Consider the following 18,544-nt stretch of genomic DNA (forward strand, 5'->3'; position numbering starts at 1 on the left):
CTCACTGATCAATGCAAACTAGAATAGTATGAAATACATAAGATCCAAGTGCCCACTGGGAAGAGTAAACCATTCTGGATGTGCCACGCGAACAGAACATAGAACATAGAACAGTACAGCACAGAACAGGCCCTTCAGCCCACAATGTTGTGCCGACCATTGATCCTCATGTATACACCCTCAAATTTCTGTGACCATATGCATGTCCAGCAGTCTCTTAAATGACCCCAATGACCTTGCTTCCACAACTGCTGCTGGCAACGCATTCCATGCTCTCACAAATCTGGTCGTATAGCACAGGTGTCAGAAAAGGCCAGGGTTTGCATTACCAGAGAGAAACATATGTCCCAGTAATAACTTAGGTATGTTTCTCAGAATGTCTCTGTGATCTTGGCACCACCCTGATTAAAACTGCAGTATATTATCTCCTTTACAGTTATCTCTGTGTTTTGCTGTTGCACTTGTCAAAGAAGATTGTAAGCAATGATACCATGTGGAAGTCTCCATGGCATAACATTCTACCTCGGTGGGGTATCAAAACAGGGGCATAAACAGAAATTGCTTGAAAATCTCAGCAGATTTGGAAGCATCTGTAGAGAGAAATCAGAGTTAACCTTTTGTGTCCAGTGACCTTTCTTCAGAATACTATCAAAACAGGAAGGTAGCGGTTCAACTCATAGCTTTATGCTGTGCCACAAGCTGAATCTTATAGGACTCCTGTACTTTTTAAAATTGGCAACAAATATTATTGTCCACACTGACATCCAGGAAGTACCCTGCAGCTGATGGATAACTTCACTTTTATTTAAAGATAGATTGGTGATGCAACTTAATCAAAGATTTTTAAATTGTACTTATGAGAAATAGTATTGTGGTAGAATTAGTTTCCAATGCTAAAGCCAAGTTATAAATGTTTTATTAGCTTAATATATATCTTTATGTGTACATCTATATAAAATAATTTGATGATGTGCTTACTGACCAATGAATGCATTCTAGTTTCAATTAATTCTGAGTCTACATAACGCGTGTACTTCTAATTATATCACCAGTAGGGATTTTAAAATTAAATCTACTTGTGTTTAATAATATCTTTTTTATGCATGTGATGACAGTTGAGCCAATATTATTGTAAATGTATTGAAAAGTGACAGTGTTGCTTGTACACACAGGCCAATTGGGTTCTAAATGAAGAAAGATATATTGTATTTATTGGAACAAAAGATATACTTTTTTGTGAATAAAGATCACCTAAAATTGTAATGTCTGTTATGGTCAGAATATCTTGCGGTGGCACAAATCATGTGTGGCAGTTGTCTTGGAGTTGCGTACGTATATTGCATCCAAAGGAAATACGATAAAAAAGATCTTCTTACACTGCAGGATTTAAATTGAAAGTAGCGAAGTATGCCCAAACACAGAGAAATAGATTGGCTGATAGACACCTCAGTCCTCCTCCAACTCAGAAAATGGAAGAAACAAGATAAAGAGCCAGTGAAAGTTGAAAAGTTCACTCAACTTTTGATGCACCTGTGAACAAGTCTGTGGATATTAAAATGTGCTAAAATAATACCAATAAAAACATCTGACCACAAGAAGACCTGTTACAGTCACTTTAACAGGTGGTTCAGATGGTTAAAAACTGCCACCATTAATGACAGTTATGAGAAAATAGGTTAAAATTCCACATAGAGGACATAACTTTTCATTTTCAGAGTAAGTGTGGGGTGGACATATTAGGTGTTGTCTCTAATTAGTGGAGACATTGCCATAGAACACGCATCAGTTAGATGGTAACTGACAGTTAAGTGTCAAGATTTGCTCAGGTCTTGAAGCAGGCCTGTAAATTCTGATTGGTCAAGGCATTGCTGTGAGAAATGAGCCAGAGAAAGCATTCACTTTTTAAAAAAAATTGAAGCAAGTACTTTGTGTGTACATGGTCTTTTTATCTGCAACGAACTGGGTCATCTGTATTAACATATGTAGCTTCTAGGACATGCAAATTACGTATATAATTACAAGCCTAATTGATCATCCTAAATTGGTTATTAGTGCAATGCTTTTCATGCTGAGGATTATTTTGCCATACTATCCAGTCACAGAATCACATCTAATGCCGAACACTGTATTTTGAGTTTTGCAAACAGAGGCTGATCGGTACAGTAACAGTCATTTTCGGGTTCATTGCTCAGGAGAATGCTTTGACCAATAAGAGTCAACTTATCTGGTTTAAGTTATAAACAGATGTTGGCCATTAAATGTCAGTCATCATCAAACTGGTTGATTCTCTATAGCAATGTCTCTGCTATCTGAGCTCACTAGCCAATCAATCAGCCTCATACAGTATAAATGTTGTTTCCCTTGCAATAAAACTTCTTACAGATTGTCACAATGACAGCAAGATGACAAGCTTTAACATAATGTGACATTTTTTCAGTGATTGTTGGTTTTGTTCTGTCGAAATGTTAATCATTACAATTCATACCCTGTCACTATTTTGTTTTGTGATAGTATATGCTAACATTACATTCTAAATGCAATGAAACATTTTACTCAGGCTTTAGTTTTTAAAATTCCAGTATATCGTATGGTTCAGTGCATTTTAATATCCAGAAATATGGCATTAACATTTTGGATGTATAAAAATTTAAGAAAAGGGTTACCTTCAGGAATGATCAATCTGCTGTGCTTTTCACTTTTTTTTGCATTGACTTTATGTGTTCTCAATTTCCATAATATTTAAATACCTTTGTGGAATTCAAAATCATTCTTTTTATTAATCAACTCATTCTTTTTATTAATCATACAGATTTTTTACTTTTTTTCAGTATTTTTGAATGTGGACTGAGATGAAAACAAAAAAGACTGTTTCAAAAAGCAAAGACCACGAAAAGGGTCAAAATGCAAGTTATCTGATACTCATTGTAAATGCTGTTTACACTGCTGCTTATTCAAGCAGCGGAGAAGTCTAATCCAATTGACCTGGAATCGAGGGCTGTGTATAAATGTAGGTTCAGCCAACAACAAGTAGCTGATTGATCTGAGGAATGGTGACCATTATTGATGGCAAATATAAGGCCCTTGCCAACAACTATAGCAACAAGCAGGTAGCTAAACAGTTTAAGGGTGTGAAATGTATAGTCAGAAGACATCAGACCTCCTAAAAAGAAGGGGCTATCTTTCTTTCTTCAGTAAAAACAACGCAAACCTGAAGAAAGTCAGGTTATTTCCTCTCATCAGTATCTATAATCTGTGGCTTTTAACCAATATATCAGAAAAGTTATGAGTGAACCAGTTATAGTGTGCATGCTGCAAGCAAGTGAAAGTACCTGAAGAAGGGAGATCAAGGTGCAGCAAATTTTGACAAGTAAAAAGGATGATCCCCTCAAACTGTTTGGACACAGACCATTGAACTGCCTTCCTAGGCTTTTCCTCTATCCATACATCCACAAATTTCTTTTCCCTGTCTGCATGTGCTGGTAGGCGTGTTTTATAGAGGGTTAGAGTTTTAACTAGTGTTGGTATATATTGGTATCCTTAACCATTTACCTGTACCTAGAAACTATTTCTATTTAATAAATTGTTGTCGTGGTTAAGTGCAGAAATCTTGTCCATATATTCTGTCAATCTTGTCTAAAAGACAGTTAAATCGAGGAAATTTGTGCACTTTTATAAAGCTTTAACTTTTGTCACAATTACAAGACTATTGGGCCTTGATTTTTACTGCACTACCCATGTGAAGTATACTAATGGGAATTGAACATTGCTGCAAAGTCAGCATTTCTTACTCATTCTCAAGTGCCCATGAAAGGTTACAGATAGTCATCTTCTTAACTGATTTGCTAAGCATTTCAGAGGGTAGCTAAGCATGCAGCACATTGCCATGGGTCTGCAGTCACGGATAAGACAGATCTAGGTGTCATGGGAGATTTCTTTTCTGAAGGATATTCATGAATTTCTAAACAAATACAACCTGGAAAACTGTGGATGCTGGAAAGCTAAAACAAAAACTGAGGTTTAACTCAATGCCACATCTCTTCCAGGCATGTCCACCTTGAAGAAGTTTTGTTCCTCTCTCTGACAGAATTTCCATTCAATTTTTATTTGTGTTCACCATCTTTACTTTTGTTGTTACTTCTGGCTTTCGATGAGGCATTTGCCAAAATTTGTTCCCACGGACACGTCACCTTCCCTAGTGACTGCCTCTGGCTCAGATTCACCCCTTGTGGATTCTGACTTACGTTTCATCCTTTTTGCTTTGATTCCACCTAGGATCACTGGTATCTCTGTGACATTCAACATTCCTCAGACAGTTGATCTTGCCACATCCCAAGATTCACACACAGTGTCATGTGTTGTCAGACGCACACTCTCAACTTCTATCCCCAACAGCACTGCTTCCTGCTGCCTCAGAGTTGCCCTGCTCTCTGGATCATTTAACGTTCTAACAAGAATTTTTATCTTCACCTTTCAGGCATCAAGAAGCATAAGTTGTAACAACTTAGAATAACTCACTCACCTCTGGAACTTTCCTCTCCTTCCACCTGACTCCATCCCCTCTTCAACACCACCTCCATTCAAGTGTTTACTATCCCTTCTGACATTCCGCTCTCTGATGTTTTGTATGCAACATAGGACTTAGTGCGGTCCCTCTGTGCCCCCACAGCAATGAATTTCAGGCACCGCATGATGCTGAACTCTTCTTCTATCGCCTTCATCTCCATGCCTATTTCATTGGACTGAAGTCCTGTCCCCATCCCAGAGACGGCTTCAACACTCTCCTTGATCAGATGAGTTGAGGAGTGGCAGATGGAGTTTAATTTGGTTAAATGCGATGTTTTGCATTTTGGTGAGGCATATTAGGGCAGGACTTATATGATTAATGGTGAGGCACTGGGGAGTGTTGCTGAACAAAGAGACTTGGGGGTGCAGATGTTCCTTCAATGTGGAATTGCAGTTAGACAGGGCGGTGAAGAAGGCGTTTGGCACACTAGCCTTCATTGGTCAGTGCGCTGAGTATAGGAGTTAGGATGTCATGTTGCTGCTGTACAGGACATTGGCAAGGCCACTTTTAGAATACTGCATTCAATTCCGGTCTCCCTGCTACAGGAAAGATTTTGTGAAACTTGAAAAGGTTCAGTAAAGATTTACAAGGATGTTGCCGAGATTCGAGGGTTTGAGCAATAGGGAGAGGCTGAATAGGCTGGGGCTATTTTCCAGGATCATCAGAGGCTGAGAGGTGACCTTAACTTTATAAGGGTTTATAAAATCATGAGGGGCATGGAGAGGTGGATACAGGTGGTGCATGTATAGTATAAGCTGCCAGAGGAGATGGTGGAGGCGGATACAATTAAAACATGTTAAAAGCTTCTGGATAGTTATATAAATATGAAGGAAGGGTTTAGAGAGATTTGGGCCAAATGGTGGCAAACGGGACTAGTTCAGTTTAAGATATCTGGTCAACACAAAAAATTCAGTCTGAAGGCTCTGACTCCATGCTGTATAACTCTACGACTCTGTCTCAACCCAGAACCGTCCCTCCAGATTAATTTAATGAATTGAATTTGAATTCTCTAGTTGTGGTAGTGGGATTTAAATTGATATCTCTAGATCCTTAGTCCACACCTCTGGATTAACCATCAAGCAGCTCAATGAGTCTGCTACTGTACCTGCAATAATCATTTCACAATTATATCAGTAGTATTTCTAACAAGCCATAGTTATTTTATATTGTGGATATGCATAAGATTAAATTGCTACCTGTAACATGTAGCTTCTTCTGTTTGTGAAAAAGATGTGAATAGTAAAGTAATCAGAATGCTGTTCATAGAACGCCTCACTTCAAAAATAAATTGGTCAAGTAAATGTTTCAGGTCCAAAAGAAAAAGACATAAACCTTTTATATTTTTTTCAGTAAAGATTGCATCTGTTAATAATTTAGGTGATGACAAGGAGAGTAATACCAACAGTAATTCCCTCATGTGCCTGACATTAACACATGTATAGTTCTGTCACTTATGAGCTACCTGCTTGGCTTTATTTTGAGGTGTTTGTCACAACAGATGGATGGTTACAATATATTTCTCAAAACTCTCAATCAAGACAATTTCTTGAAAAGAAACGTAAAAAGATTTGAAAGTGATCACCAATAATTATGTTTTACTGCACTATTTTGGGGAGAACAGTGATTGATTCATTGATTGGTTTAGTCATGTGTACCAAAGTAACAGTGAAAAACTTTGTTTCCAAGCAGAATCTAACACTAACAATGTACTGAAATGCAATGAAACGTTTGACAATTTTGCAGTAAAAACATACTTTAGCTGATAGAAGCAAGCATGTCCCATTTTCATTTTGCAATGTATTCGCTATTCAATAACTAGTTTTTAAGGGGTGTCAAATGCATGGTTTATTGGTATTTATTGATTTAATGTGAACTCCTATGGCTTTGCCAGTTATGCAAAATGAATCCATTCAAGATTATGTGATTCCACTGGCAATCATACATAATCTCAGAAAAAAATATAAAGAAGTGGCATTTTGAAGTTGGTTGGCTCACTGAGCTAGTTTGTTGTTTTGCAGACGTTTCATTACCATGCTTGGTAACGTTCTCAGTGTAGCCTCCAATGAAGCATCAGTGTGTTTTCCCGCCTGGTTTTTAAACTCTGGGGTCGTTGAGATGGATTGCCTCACTTCTGGTTTTCCTTCGTAGTGGAATGTATATAGGGTCGAGTTCAATGTGTTTATTAATAGCATGCTTCGTGGAGAATTGCTTCCAGGAATTCTCATGCTTGTCTCTGCCTAGCCTGTCCCAGGACATTTCTGCTGAAAATAAGTTCTAGCAAATTCTGGTCTATATATTCCACATCCCACCTGATCAATGAACAGAGAAGAAAAGCTCATTGTATTATTATGTTTCTGAGAACTCTATTTGTTACGTCAATAGTTGAATTAAATTGAGAGTAGCAAGATATTAGAAAATACACTGATGCTGTCTTATTTAACGACTAATCTTCAATGGAGTTATAAGGTGCTCCTAGCAATACGTAGTTTTAACTAATTTCATTTAGCTAGCATTGTGTTTCTGGAGAGCATCAGGTATATTTTATTTGTCCACAAACTCCCCTAACATTTGAGAACAACTTCTCATATAATTCTTTATAAGTACAGTTAGTCCAAAACATGTATAATTGCAACAGATACATTTAGTTAGACAGCTTATAAATGTCATCCTTTACATGGTTAAAGCTTAAAGTCTATTTTCAGAACTTGCATTCTTTTGTGACATAGATGTCTGTTTCCATTTGCGAAATGATTTAATGATTTCACTGTTCCTAGGTGATCCTATTTATAATGCCAGATTCGAGTACTAAAACAAAATATTCACTGCATTTAAATGGCTGATGACAGTCCTGGCTATTTTTGACTGAGCTTGTCACATTATTAATTTTATATCTGAGTGAATATCTTGCTGGGTAGATCCAATTGTGTGGCATATTTGCAGAATTACAATATGGTACAATTTCCTCAGTACGGCTGACCCTGAACTACATTTGCACAGGATAATGTAAAATTGTGAAGAATTCCCGGTGGCTCAGTGGACCAATACACAATGAAGTGTTGCAGTAGTTACACAGATCAACAAAATTCCAAATTCAATTAGTCTGTGTAAAGTTTATAAAATCATACTGGGTAGACTTCCAATTGTGCCACATAGGTTCAATGAAGATTTTGTCAATATCAAATGTCACATGACAAGTAGAAAGGATTTTAATTGGGAATTTTTTTTCTGTAATTGTACATCAGATCTCAATGATAATTAAAAGATGCCTTGTTCTTTCTTAATTTCTGGAAATTGAACCTTCTTCATCAGACTAAAGAGTATTTAATTTTGGGGCTTTTACACCAATTTCCATTCATCTTGACTTGATGACAGTTCATGATAATCATGAATGAATATGTACTAAATTTATCAAGGTGATAAGGTAACAACCCATACCAATATCAGAATTTGAACAACTTTGAATGCCTGAACATCTTTACTACAAGAAATCACACGAAAATGCAGATACTTCTCTAGTTATCATGAATTTCCTCCCAGTGATGGCCTAAGTATGCAAAAAGCCATTATCCCAGAGCAAGTTAGAGCAAAATCACAAATGCATTTACAGGAAGTACAGTTTAAGATTTTCCCATATGTGGTACAGAAAATTCTTCTCTCAGTATTTCTAGATCACAATGCTCAAATTGTTTCACATCTTCTATATTGGAAGTGATTTTGCCATCGTGACATTACACATCCATTGTTATGGCATGTTAGTTATTTCGGTGAAACAAAAGGGATATTTTCTCCTGTCATTTATTTTTTGGGAATTCATTAATGCAAACTTATTCCTTTAAAATTATCCATGCTCTGACTGAGTGTTTTCCAGCAGGTTGGATTTAATGTTAATGAGTACATGTCACAAGTGTTATTCACAAGAGTCAAATAAAACATAAATTTGCTATAGTCTGTCTGGATCATAGGGCTACTCTCACATCAGAGCTAGATGACCGGTGGTGGTTTAACCTGAAAATCAACACATCTCAGGTATGGGGAGCAATTTAGAAGGAGAGTTCTTTAATCCACCATTAGCCTGTGCAAAAATTGAACCCAAGGAGATGGTATTACTTTACATTACATGGCAGACATCCAAGCCATCTGAGCTAACGGACCCCCACAGTCAAGTACAATACAGTCTTCCAGTGAAGGCATGTGAGTGAGAGATCCAATAATAATTGGTATTTATACTGTGTAGTAAAACATAGTAGGGTTCTTCATAGCAATGTTATCAAACAAAATTTGCCAAAAAGCAAATAAAGAAATGCAAACAGAGAAATGAAAGTTTGGATGCAGCGAAAAATTAAGGTAGTGAGAGACAGAGAGATGGAGATATTTAAGGAAGGAGTCCTGCAGCTTAGCTCTAAGGCATTTTTGTGCTGTATGAAATGCACATTCTGTCCAGAATTTTGGCTTTTTGCACAGCAATTCGGTTTGAAATTGCATTTTGTGAGCTGTAACGGATCTCTTGAGGAGCGTGCGTGCAGAGGATGGCTTGTTAGAAGGCCGGTCTTGATTCTCCAAAATGACAGCCCAGTTCACAAAGTCATTTAATGTTTTACAAAATGTCACTTACCACTCCCATCCCCGAGTCACCCAAGATTCTTTGATTGACACATAACAGCCCTAGACATCAAGTTATTAATGCCACCTGGATGGCTGATGCCACAGCCATAACCTGTTGAATACCCATACTACTCATCTCCAAGTGCATTATGTTCAGTCTTTTGCGATTCAGTTTTTGGACAACACCTAAGAATTTGGGTTCAAGATAGCCTGGTTGAGGAACAGGCAAAGTCAAGAACAGTCTTCCAGCTCAGGCTTCTTGTAGATCTCTATTTATGGTGTCTTAACACTATGTACAATCATACATGTAATCTGAGAGATAGCAGGTTTACAGATTTATGTTACATTTTTAAGAGTGTTTTCTGCATTTGTTTGCTTCTCTGTTCACTCTATTCTGCTATTTATGTTCTGTGGGAAGCAGGTCCATGATATCATGAAGGTTACTCCAGAATCCTAAAGAACGATGACAACAGTCCTCTCCAAGCTTTCCTCCTCCAATCACAGATTATCCATTTTGCACATCTCAAAGGAACTACTTAGGTTACTTCCTGCAACATTTACTGTCCATTTTATCTTTCTCTCCTACCTCTCTCTAAGCATTGGTTGAAATATGTTACATTGATGTAGCTGCGTGAATATACAAGGAAGTTGGATTGTGTCTCCTTCTCCAGTAATAGCATCTAGAACAGGTGATGGTGTTTTTTTCATATATTCGATGTTTGAATGTCAGTATTGGATGCAACATCCCTTGACCTGTTGGTATAGTATCTCAGGCTGCACACAGCTTTGAATTAGGTGCTAACATGTGAGCCTTGTCGAATCATGGAGTATTATCTGACATATCCACAGAATCTAGCTTATATTCAGTTGGGTAATTTTTTATGTAGATTGCTTCTAACAAACATCATATGTCTGTTTAATTTCTCTTAGGGAATGTTATATTGGTTTTCCATAGATAGTTGTTGCAGATATGAACAAACTTATTCAATTGCAGCATTAATCTGTTCTTTATATTTCATGTCCATAGCATAAACACATCAGCTTGGAAATGATTTGGTTTGAATCTTGGTGTGTTCTTTATAGTTCTTGGAGAAGTCCCACATCATTGGAGTCATGCTGAACAATTTTCTTTTTGCTGATGTGAAGTTTTGCCACTAAACCTGTGACAAGGTTGCATTATTTAGGATTTTACACTGATTACTGGTATGTTTTCAAAGGAGAGGTCGGTTTCTTCTGATTGAATGCTATATTGTGCCTTATGCGTCAACAAATTCCATAGAATGTTCTGCATTTAATGAAATTTTTTCTGTGCAATGCTTCTTGAGTAATTTTCCAGACTTTGCTTCACTGTTCAGATTGTCCATGTAGGTTACAAATGAAGCTACCTGCATACTGTCCTGGAAGATCGTAACTGCCATGATCTCAACAGTGTTTTAATTGTTTTTGAAGTGAAATATTGATCAAAACCTGTTTTGAGGCTATTGAATACAATTTGTTTCTCAGTCATCTGCTGTTGATCTAAGACATGATCTGATGTTCTTCCAATTTAGCAAAGACGTGGGCTAAACTGCGCTGCATTTGAGTTGGCATCGCATTCTAGTGATGTTCAAAATGTTCAAGTTAGGGGCATTGTATATTCTATATTTACCAATTTGCTGATTAATGAATTGGATCTGAAAGCATTACTGCATTAACTGATTGTTGGTAGATACCTGAACTTGTTGATCAAATTCTTCACTTGGATGACGGGTGTTAGGATTTTGATCTTCTTGTCCTATCCTCATGTTATTACCTTGTTGTATTCTTTGTTGATTTAAAGTTGTAAATTTTTGTTGTTGTAAGAATTGTTGTTTAGCATTAAAACAAAAACTATTGAAACTTTTGTTATTTTAAATGCTGTTTTCAATATAAAGTTTGGTTCTCCTTTACCAATATGGGGTTTTCATAGAGACAAATGAAAATAATGATTTTCCAAGATGGCTGAAGGATTTCCAAAAAGATGCGTGGGTAAAAACATTCTCAAAATGGTTTCAATCAATAAAATTTAAAGGCTTTTTGACAGTATGAAAGATTGGCTGTTGTGATGTAATCTGTGCTGATTTTCTTGTGTCAGAGATATTTTCACACTGCAGTCAACACATGGTCAGATTCATGCTCCTTGTCTTTGTCTCTGATGGCATGTTTTAATATCTAAACTTGATAAAATTTCATAGTTAATAGATTAAAAACACTTCTTGCTCAGTGTTTCAAAATATTAAAGTTTTAGTTAGTTTCACCATTAGAGAACTGAAACTTAAAATTGCAAAAGCAGTTGTTATTTCTGATTTTCTTTACAATGTACCTTATAAGCCTGTTACTTCAAGAGTTTCTTAACTAGTTTGTTGATAAATTTTCCTTTGAATGCATAGTTTATAGCTGCTAAATGATGACCTCAAATCTTAGTCTGAAAGAACTCAGCTACCCAACATAGCATTTCTGTTTTCCTCTTAGGGTTTGACTCTGCTCTGGGTGTTCAGTAATCTACCTCTTTTTGGGACAGCTTAATCTGGATTTTTCACCTTGGCTGCTAGTGGGATTTTATTGTCTTGCTGCTTTTTATTTTCCCTTAAAAGTTTGTTTCCCTTATTACTGCTTGTAAAAATCTTACATTGATTGACATTTATCCTGGTGATTTCTCTGCAGTAGTTTTCTGTCCAGAGATTCTGCATTCACAACAGGAGTTCACCTCTGTGATCCGCCTGGCTGCTCGCTGTTCCAAAAGGTATATTGACAATTGTTTGGAAAAGTGATTTTTCGAGTTTTCTTCAGATAATTTCATGTCTGTTTCTTGATCTTCACCACTGCCACAATTTTATAGGCAGTTTATTCCATTCCTGCCCCTATCTTTTATCATATAATTTTAGGGCCACATATGGGAGTTTGGACTCAAGACAGACCAATCAAGGAAAAGGCAAGGTCAAGAACTGTCTTCAAGCTGAGGTATTTATGTAGAACTATTTTTATTTCATGTTAACACGGTAAACAAGTATACATGGTGATCTGAAAGGTACCAGGTTTGCAATTTATTGTTGCTTTATTAACAGACTGTTATCTACATGTGCTTCTATTTTTATTTTAATAACTTTGCCCATATGGTGTTATTTATGCCCTGTAAGAGACAACACCGCAACATCATTGCAAGGTTGCTCCAGAGTTCAAAAGCCATTATATAACATTCCTGAGCCATGCAAAATAATTGGAGAAAAAAACAACCGCTTAACAATTATAAGGACCATGTCATTAATTTTGTGCTTTAAAAACCATGAACCTAAATGAGAAAGAGCTGTTTTGAAAACCAGTGTCTGAAAGAGTGGCTACAGTTTGAAAAGCAGGCATCCTGACACTCATGGCAAGTATCGCAAACAATGATTTGAACAAGCAGCAATTGAAGCTTACGTTCCAGATGACAAAGTGACTTTGGGATTGTTGTTAGCTCTTCAACGCTGAAGTCTATATCTCACACAGAAACAATGAATCACTAATTTACACTGATCATAAATCTCTAGCCTTCATTGAAAAGTTTAATTGGAATGCAAGACTATTCAGATGGAGCCTTCAGTTCCAACCATTTCATGAAAAAAAAATGAAATTAATGGAAAGGGCAATGTAATTGTGGAAGCATTGTTCCAAATGTAAAATGTTGGAATACGTTGAAAGGCTTAAGAAGGTTGTATAAGGGGAACGTGGAGGAAGAATGGATGGGTGCAAGCTTTATTTTATTATGTAGTACAGATTTTGTAGTAGACTTTTGAAATGAGGTTTCATTTTCTTAAGGATGGAGGTATATATGGTGAGCCTGATATTGTTGGTGGGCAAGTTGTTAGAGGGATTTCTGAGGGATGTGACTTACATGTGTTTGGCAAGGCAGAACTGATCAAGCATAGTCAACATGGCTTTGTGCATGGAAAATTGTGTCTCACTAACTTGCTTGAGTTTTTTGAAGAACTAACGAAGAGGATTGATAATGGCAGAGCATTGGACGTGATCAATATGAACTTCAGTAAGTTGTTTGACAAGTTTCCTCATGGCAGATCACATGGAATACAGGGAGAACTCGCCATTTGGACACAGGATTGTCTTGAAGATAGACAGAGGTGGCGGTGGAGGGTTGCTTTTCAGACTGGAGGCCTGTGTCCAGTGGTGTGCCACAAGGATTGGTGATGGGTCCACTGCTTTTTGTCATTTATATAAATGATTTGGATAAGAACATTGGAAGTATGGTTGTGAGTTTGCAGATAACACCACAATTGGAGGTGTAGTGGATAGCGAAGACAGTTACCTCAGAGTACAATGTGACATTGATCAGATGGGCACATGGGCCAAAGAGTGACACATGTTTTTAACTTAGATAAATATGAGGCACTGCATTTTGGGAAGCCAAATTGGGGCAGGGTTTATATACTTAATGGTAAGGTTCTGGGAAGTGTTGCTCAACAAAGCGACCTTGGAATATAGGTTCATAGTTTCTTGAAAATGCAGATAGGTAGGATAGTGAAGAAGGCATTTGGTACGCTTGCATTTATTGGTCAGTGCATTGAGCATAGGTTTTGGGAGGTCATGTTGCAAATGCACAGGACATTGCTTAGGCCACTTTTGGAATACGGCGCGTAACTCTGATCCCCCTGCTATAGGAAGGGTGTTGTGAAACTTGAAAGGGTTCATAACGTACAAAGATGTTGCTAGGGATGGTGGTTTTGAGGTATAGGTGGACGCTGAATCGGCTGGAGTTATTTTCCCTAGAGCATCGGAGGCTGAGAGGTTACCTTAAAAGGGTAATTAAATCATGAGGGGCATGAACAGGGTCAAGGTCTTTTCCCTGGAGTGGGGGAGTCCAAGACTAGAGGGCACAGGGTTTATGGTGAGACTGGAAAGATTTAAAAGGGATCTAAGGGGCAACTTTTACACACAGTGGGTGGTACGTGTATGGATCAAGCTGCCGGATGAAGTGGTAGAGGCTGGTACAATCAAAACTTTTAAAAGGCATCTGCATGGGTATATGAATAGGAAAGGTTTAGAAGGATGTGGCCCAAATACTGGCAAATGGGACTAGATTTGTTTAGGATATCTGGTTGGCATTAACAAGTTGGACTGAAGGGTCTGTTTCTATGTCATATATCTCTATGACTTTATAAGGTCCGTGTTTCTTCATTTAGTGTTTTTAAAAACTGTGGACTGAAATGAGAAAGAGTTGTTTTAAAAATTTGTGTTTGAAAGAGTGGCCAATTTTTGAAAATCAGGTTAACTGACTCCCACGGCAAGTGTTGTAAACAACTGGTTGTACAAGTAGTAAATAAAGTTTGAGTTGCAGTCGATTTGGAACTGATGGGGGGGGTGGGAGGTGTACAGATGCAGCTTTCGCTGGTGACAAGAAGTTGATGGTCTAAGAATTAGTGACAAGTTGCCAACAAAAGAGAGCTTTTTTGCCTGCCAGCAACAGTGTGATTAGAGGTCAGGTAACTGAACAGCTTGGAACTGGAAACAGGTTACAGAGAGAGGGATGTGTTTAGTTCTACCCCTGTTTGGTGCCTAAAGTCATCTTTTCTTTGAGATATAACCATGTTATCTGTAGGAAACAGCTATGATCATTTACTTTTATATAATGTTTCAAAACATTATCGAATCCTTCATGGAGACATAAGACAATAATGGATCCAACTAAGATATTTGGAAAGATTACTAAATGTTTGGCTAAGAAATCTGTTTTAAGGAGTGTGTTAAAGGAGAAGGAGATAGAGAAATTTAATAAAGAATATTAAACTGTGGGCCAGATTGAATGAATGGAAGGCTGACTTTATTGGAGTATAGAGAAGAAGCTTGCACAAAAGGCCAGAGATACAGGAATGGACAGTTCAGGATGGGTGTTTAATAAGCTGGTGTGGATTACAGAAATAGGGATAAGTTATGTAATGGATGTAATCATTGTGATGGAACTGGTACATAGTCAGGAGCTCAGCTTAGATTACTTTCCCTACAGTGTGGAAACAGGCCTTTCGGCCTAACAAGTCCACATTGCCCCTTGCAGCATCCCACCCAGACTCATCCCCCCGATCACTACAAGCAATTTAGCATGGCCAATCCACCTAGCCAGCACATCTTTCGGCTGTGGGAGGAAACCGGAGCACCCAGAGGAAATCCATGCAGTCACAGGGAGAATGTGCAAACTCTGCACAGACAGTCGCACGAGGCTGGAATCGAACCTGGGTCCCTGGTGCTGTGAGGCTGCAGTGCTAATCATTGAGCCCCCACGCTGCCCCAAAATGAAACTTTCCGAGGCTCAGCACTCACCTGACCAGGAAATAGGCTGCATCCAGATTTGGACTTGGATCACAGCATTCAGAAACCAGCATGCTCACCATTACACCATGATAACCAGAGCTAGTAGCTAGTTGGTAACAAAGAAAAAACAAACTTATTCCTGCTCTCCAAGAGAGTCCTAAATAAAACATCTGTTTTGTTGGAGGAGAGTAGGCTAAATAGCACTACCATTTGTGTACCAGATACATGTCTGTGTCCCATAGGACATAGTGCTGTGGCTGAGAAATTAACAAGGATAGCAGAGAGTAAGGGATGCATTGATTACAATGGCAATAAATGCATTAATTAAAGGGTCAAATATCCCCCAAAATGGAAAGATTGAACTCAAACTCTGCACGGAAGCAATTATCTTAAATTAAATGGTATTTTGGATACCAATGTTTTAACATATGAACTTAATGCCTCAATAGGATTGTCACAAGCATGTTGCTGCTGAAATCTGAAGATAATATTCACCAATACGCATAAGCCTTGCTCAAGGTAGAAAACTTACAAATGCCACCAATATCAAAGCCCTTTATTTTTAAGTTTATCGGCTGGAGTAGCCTCTAAATCTTTTATCTTTCATCCTGTACAAAACACATGCATTTCCAAATACATGCAAAACATTATTAATTTTTTTTTTCTCTCTAGTTTCACCTGCACTATATCCCAGATACTCACCACCTAGTAAGGTCACTGATGCTTGGGTTTCATATCCTAGTGCAGTCTGGACCTTTGGAAGAGGTTTGTGCTTGTAATCATGCAGCAGCCAGCAGTGCAGCATTAGGGCTGGGAGACCTGCAGTGAGGGGCAATGCTTGTGGTCACTAGACTGATTTAGTGTATTAAAAAACTGTGGACTGAAATGAGAAACATCTGTTTTGAAAGAGTGGCCAACTTTTGAAAATCAGCTTACCTGACTCCCTTGGCAAGTGTTGTAAACAACTATTTGAACGAGCAGTAAATGAAGTTTGAGTTGCAGACAGTTTTGAGCTGTGGTGGTGTACAGATGCAGCTTTCAAAGGCAACAAGAAGTTTATGGTCAATGGAGTAGTGACTAGTTACTAAGGATAGAGATCTTTTTTGCCCACCACAACCTTGTCTCCTCTGGGACACAGACATGTATCCAACACACAAGTGTTAATGCTGTTTGGCCAACTCTCCTCCAACAAAACAGCTGTTTAATTAATGATTCTTCTGGGCTGCTGTTCTCAAGCAGCAATCAGAATATCCTGAGGCCACCAAAATTTTCCACAAGCACAAGATAATCTTATTTGCTGCTAATTTCTTCTTTCACTTTCTTTGTCCTTTTATGCGATGCTGGTGTCAAAGGCAAGGCTTTCCTTTGTTACCAAGCCATAATTGCTGTTGAACAGACTGACTTGCTAGACGAGACGAATAACCGTAATGCAGTGGAGACAAGTGTAAGCCAAACAAGGTCAGCAACATAGATATCCTTCCCAAAAGGGCATTACTGAAACAGATTTTTTTCAATGATAATTGATGATAGTTTCATGGTCATCATTCTGAAACTGGCGTTCAATTGCAGATGTATTAATTTAAATTAACTTAATTTCACCAGCTGGTATGATAGAACATGACAGCATGTCTCCATAGCACTAGATTCTGCTTCTGGATTATTAGTCCAATGAGGCTGCTATTACACAATTGTCTCACCAAAGTGAGGATGTATCTGATCTACACTTAACACTGCAACTATTCTTAGGCTACAGGCCCTAAGTCCCATTGCTAACTCCTTAGGTGACCTAAAGAGGAGTAAGTCCGTAGCCAGACTTACAGAAAAGTGTCATGGGAGGGTCAATTTTGTCATCCCTACTATATTTCAAAACCAATAGTCTGTTGATTATCCACGTCCCTGTCATCCATTTACAAAACCCATGGAAATCCTCCCTGTTCCTCTTTCATACACTTCAGATTTGAACTTGTCTTACATTGAATAAAATCAGGCCTATTCAGTTCTAAAATGAAAGTAGCAAAATGAAACAATTTGATTTCAAATGCACTAATAGAAAGAATTATGGTTACATTTTACATTTTGAAAGGTTAAGATTCATTTACTCTTAAAAAAACACATTATATTCAACACATAGTACACTTCTGACATTTAATAAGAATCAATGGTATGTTGCCTCCGGAGTAAACAGAAACAAGTAAACAGAGCAGAAATGATTTCTTGTGGCACTATGACTAACTTCAGTGCTAATTCAAGCTTTTTAAATTTAAGTACCTGACATGCAGATCTATTTATAAATCAGAGCATCAACTTACATCTTTTTTGCCTGGCCTTCCTAGTACTAACAATGAAAACTTGTCCTCTAGTTATTATCAGAATGTTTGTACACTCTTGAATTGGAACACACAGTACACCCTTCCATACCTAAATGTTTTGCATTTTTTCAGCCAGCTAGTCTATCAATGTGAATTTTCTATTTTTTTTTCCATGCCCACTGACCTATGGCTAATGAGATTTGCGTTTTGATTACTTGAAGAACACAAATTAACTGATCAATGAAAAATTGTTGTATATTATTGCAATAACATGGCACAGCTGCCATAGCCTGTTTAAAAGTGAAATCAATTTCATATGCTCAGGATGATTCTGTCGATATTGTTGGCTGGGATCTTTGCATCTGCATCCTCTCCACAGACTCTGAACGCGATGTGGGTGTTATATGGAATAACCACTGTGCTAGAAACAGGCCTCCATAACCAGCCACGACCTCCTCGCTTGTACATCTTGACAGTCACCTTCAGAAGAGAGCACAAAACTCATGGTTACTTAGTTTAGGCAACAGCTTGGGGGCAGGGGGCAGCTAGGGATTGACCATGGACACCATTAGACTTTTCTCTGGCCTCCCCTTTCACCTGAAAGGGCAACGGGCCAAAGCAGAGGTCGGCAAGCTGTGAAAATGATGCTTGTTATGCATGTGAAAACTTAGCAAATATCAATGTCCCTAGGTCAAAGAGCTTAGGGGCCAAGTTTGAAAGGGAAACTTTATCTTTGTGTGGCTGAATTATTTGC

General features: G+C 38.0%; 1 protein-coding gene across 1 annotated transcript in view; it reads right to left on the reverse strand.

Moving 5' to 3' along the window:
• Positions 1-12,148: 12,148 nt before the first annotated feature.
• si:zfos-911d5.4 (uncharacterized) overlaps positions 12,149-18,544 on the reverse strand; it is a 216,874-nt gene continuing 210,478 nt past the window's right edge. The window contains exon 7 of the mRNA XM_048551352.2: positions 12,149-18,270. Within this exon, the coding sequence (XP_048407309.1) occupies positions 18,103-18,270 (168 nt within the window). The 3' untranslated portion in view covers positions 12,149-18,102. The remainder of the gene's footprint in view (positions 18,271-18,544) is intronic.

Source organism: Stegostoma tigrinum, chromosome 20, assembly GCF_030684315.1.
Source record: "Stegostoma tigrinum isolate sSteTig4 chromosome 20, sSteTig4.hap1, whole genome shotgun sequence".
NCBI lineage: Eukaryota > Metazoa > Chordata > Chondrichthyes > Orectolobiformes > Stegostomatidae > Stegostoma > Stegostoma tigrinum.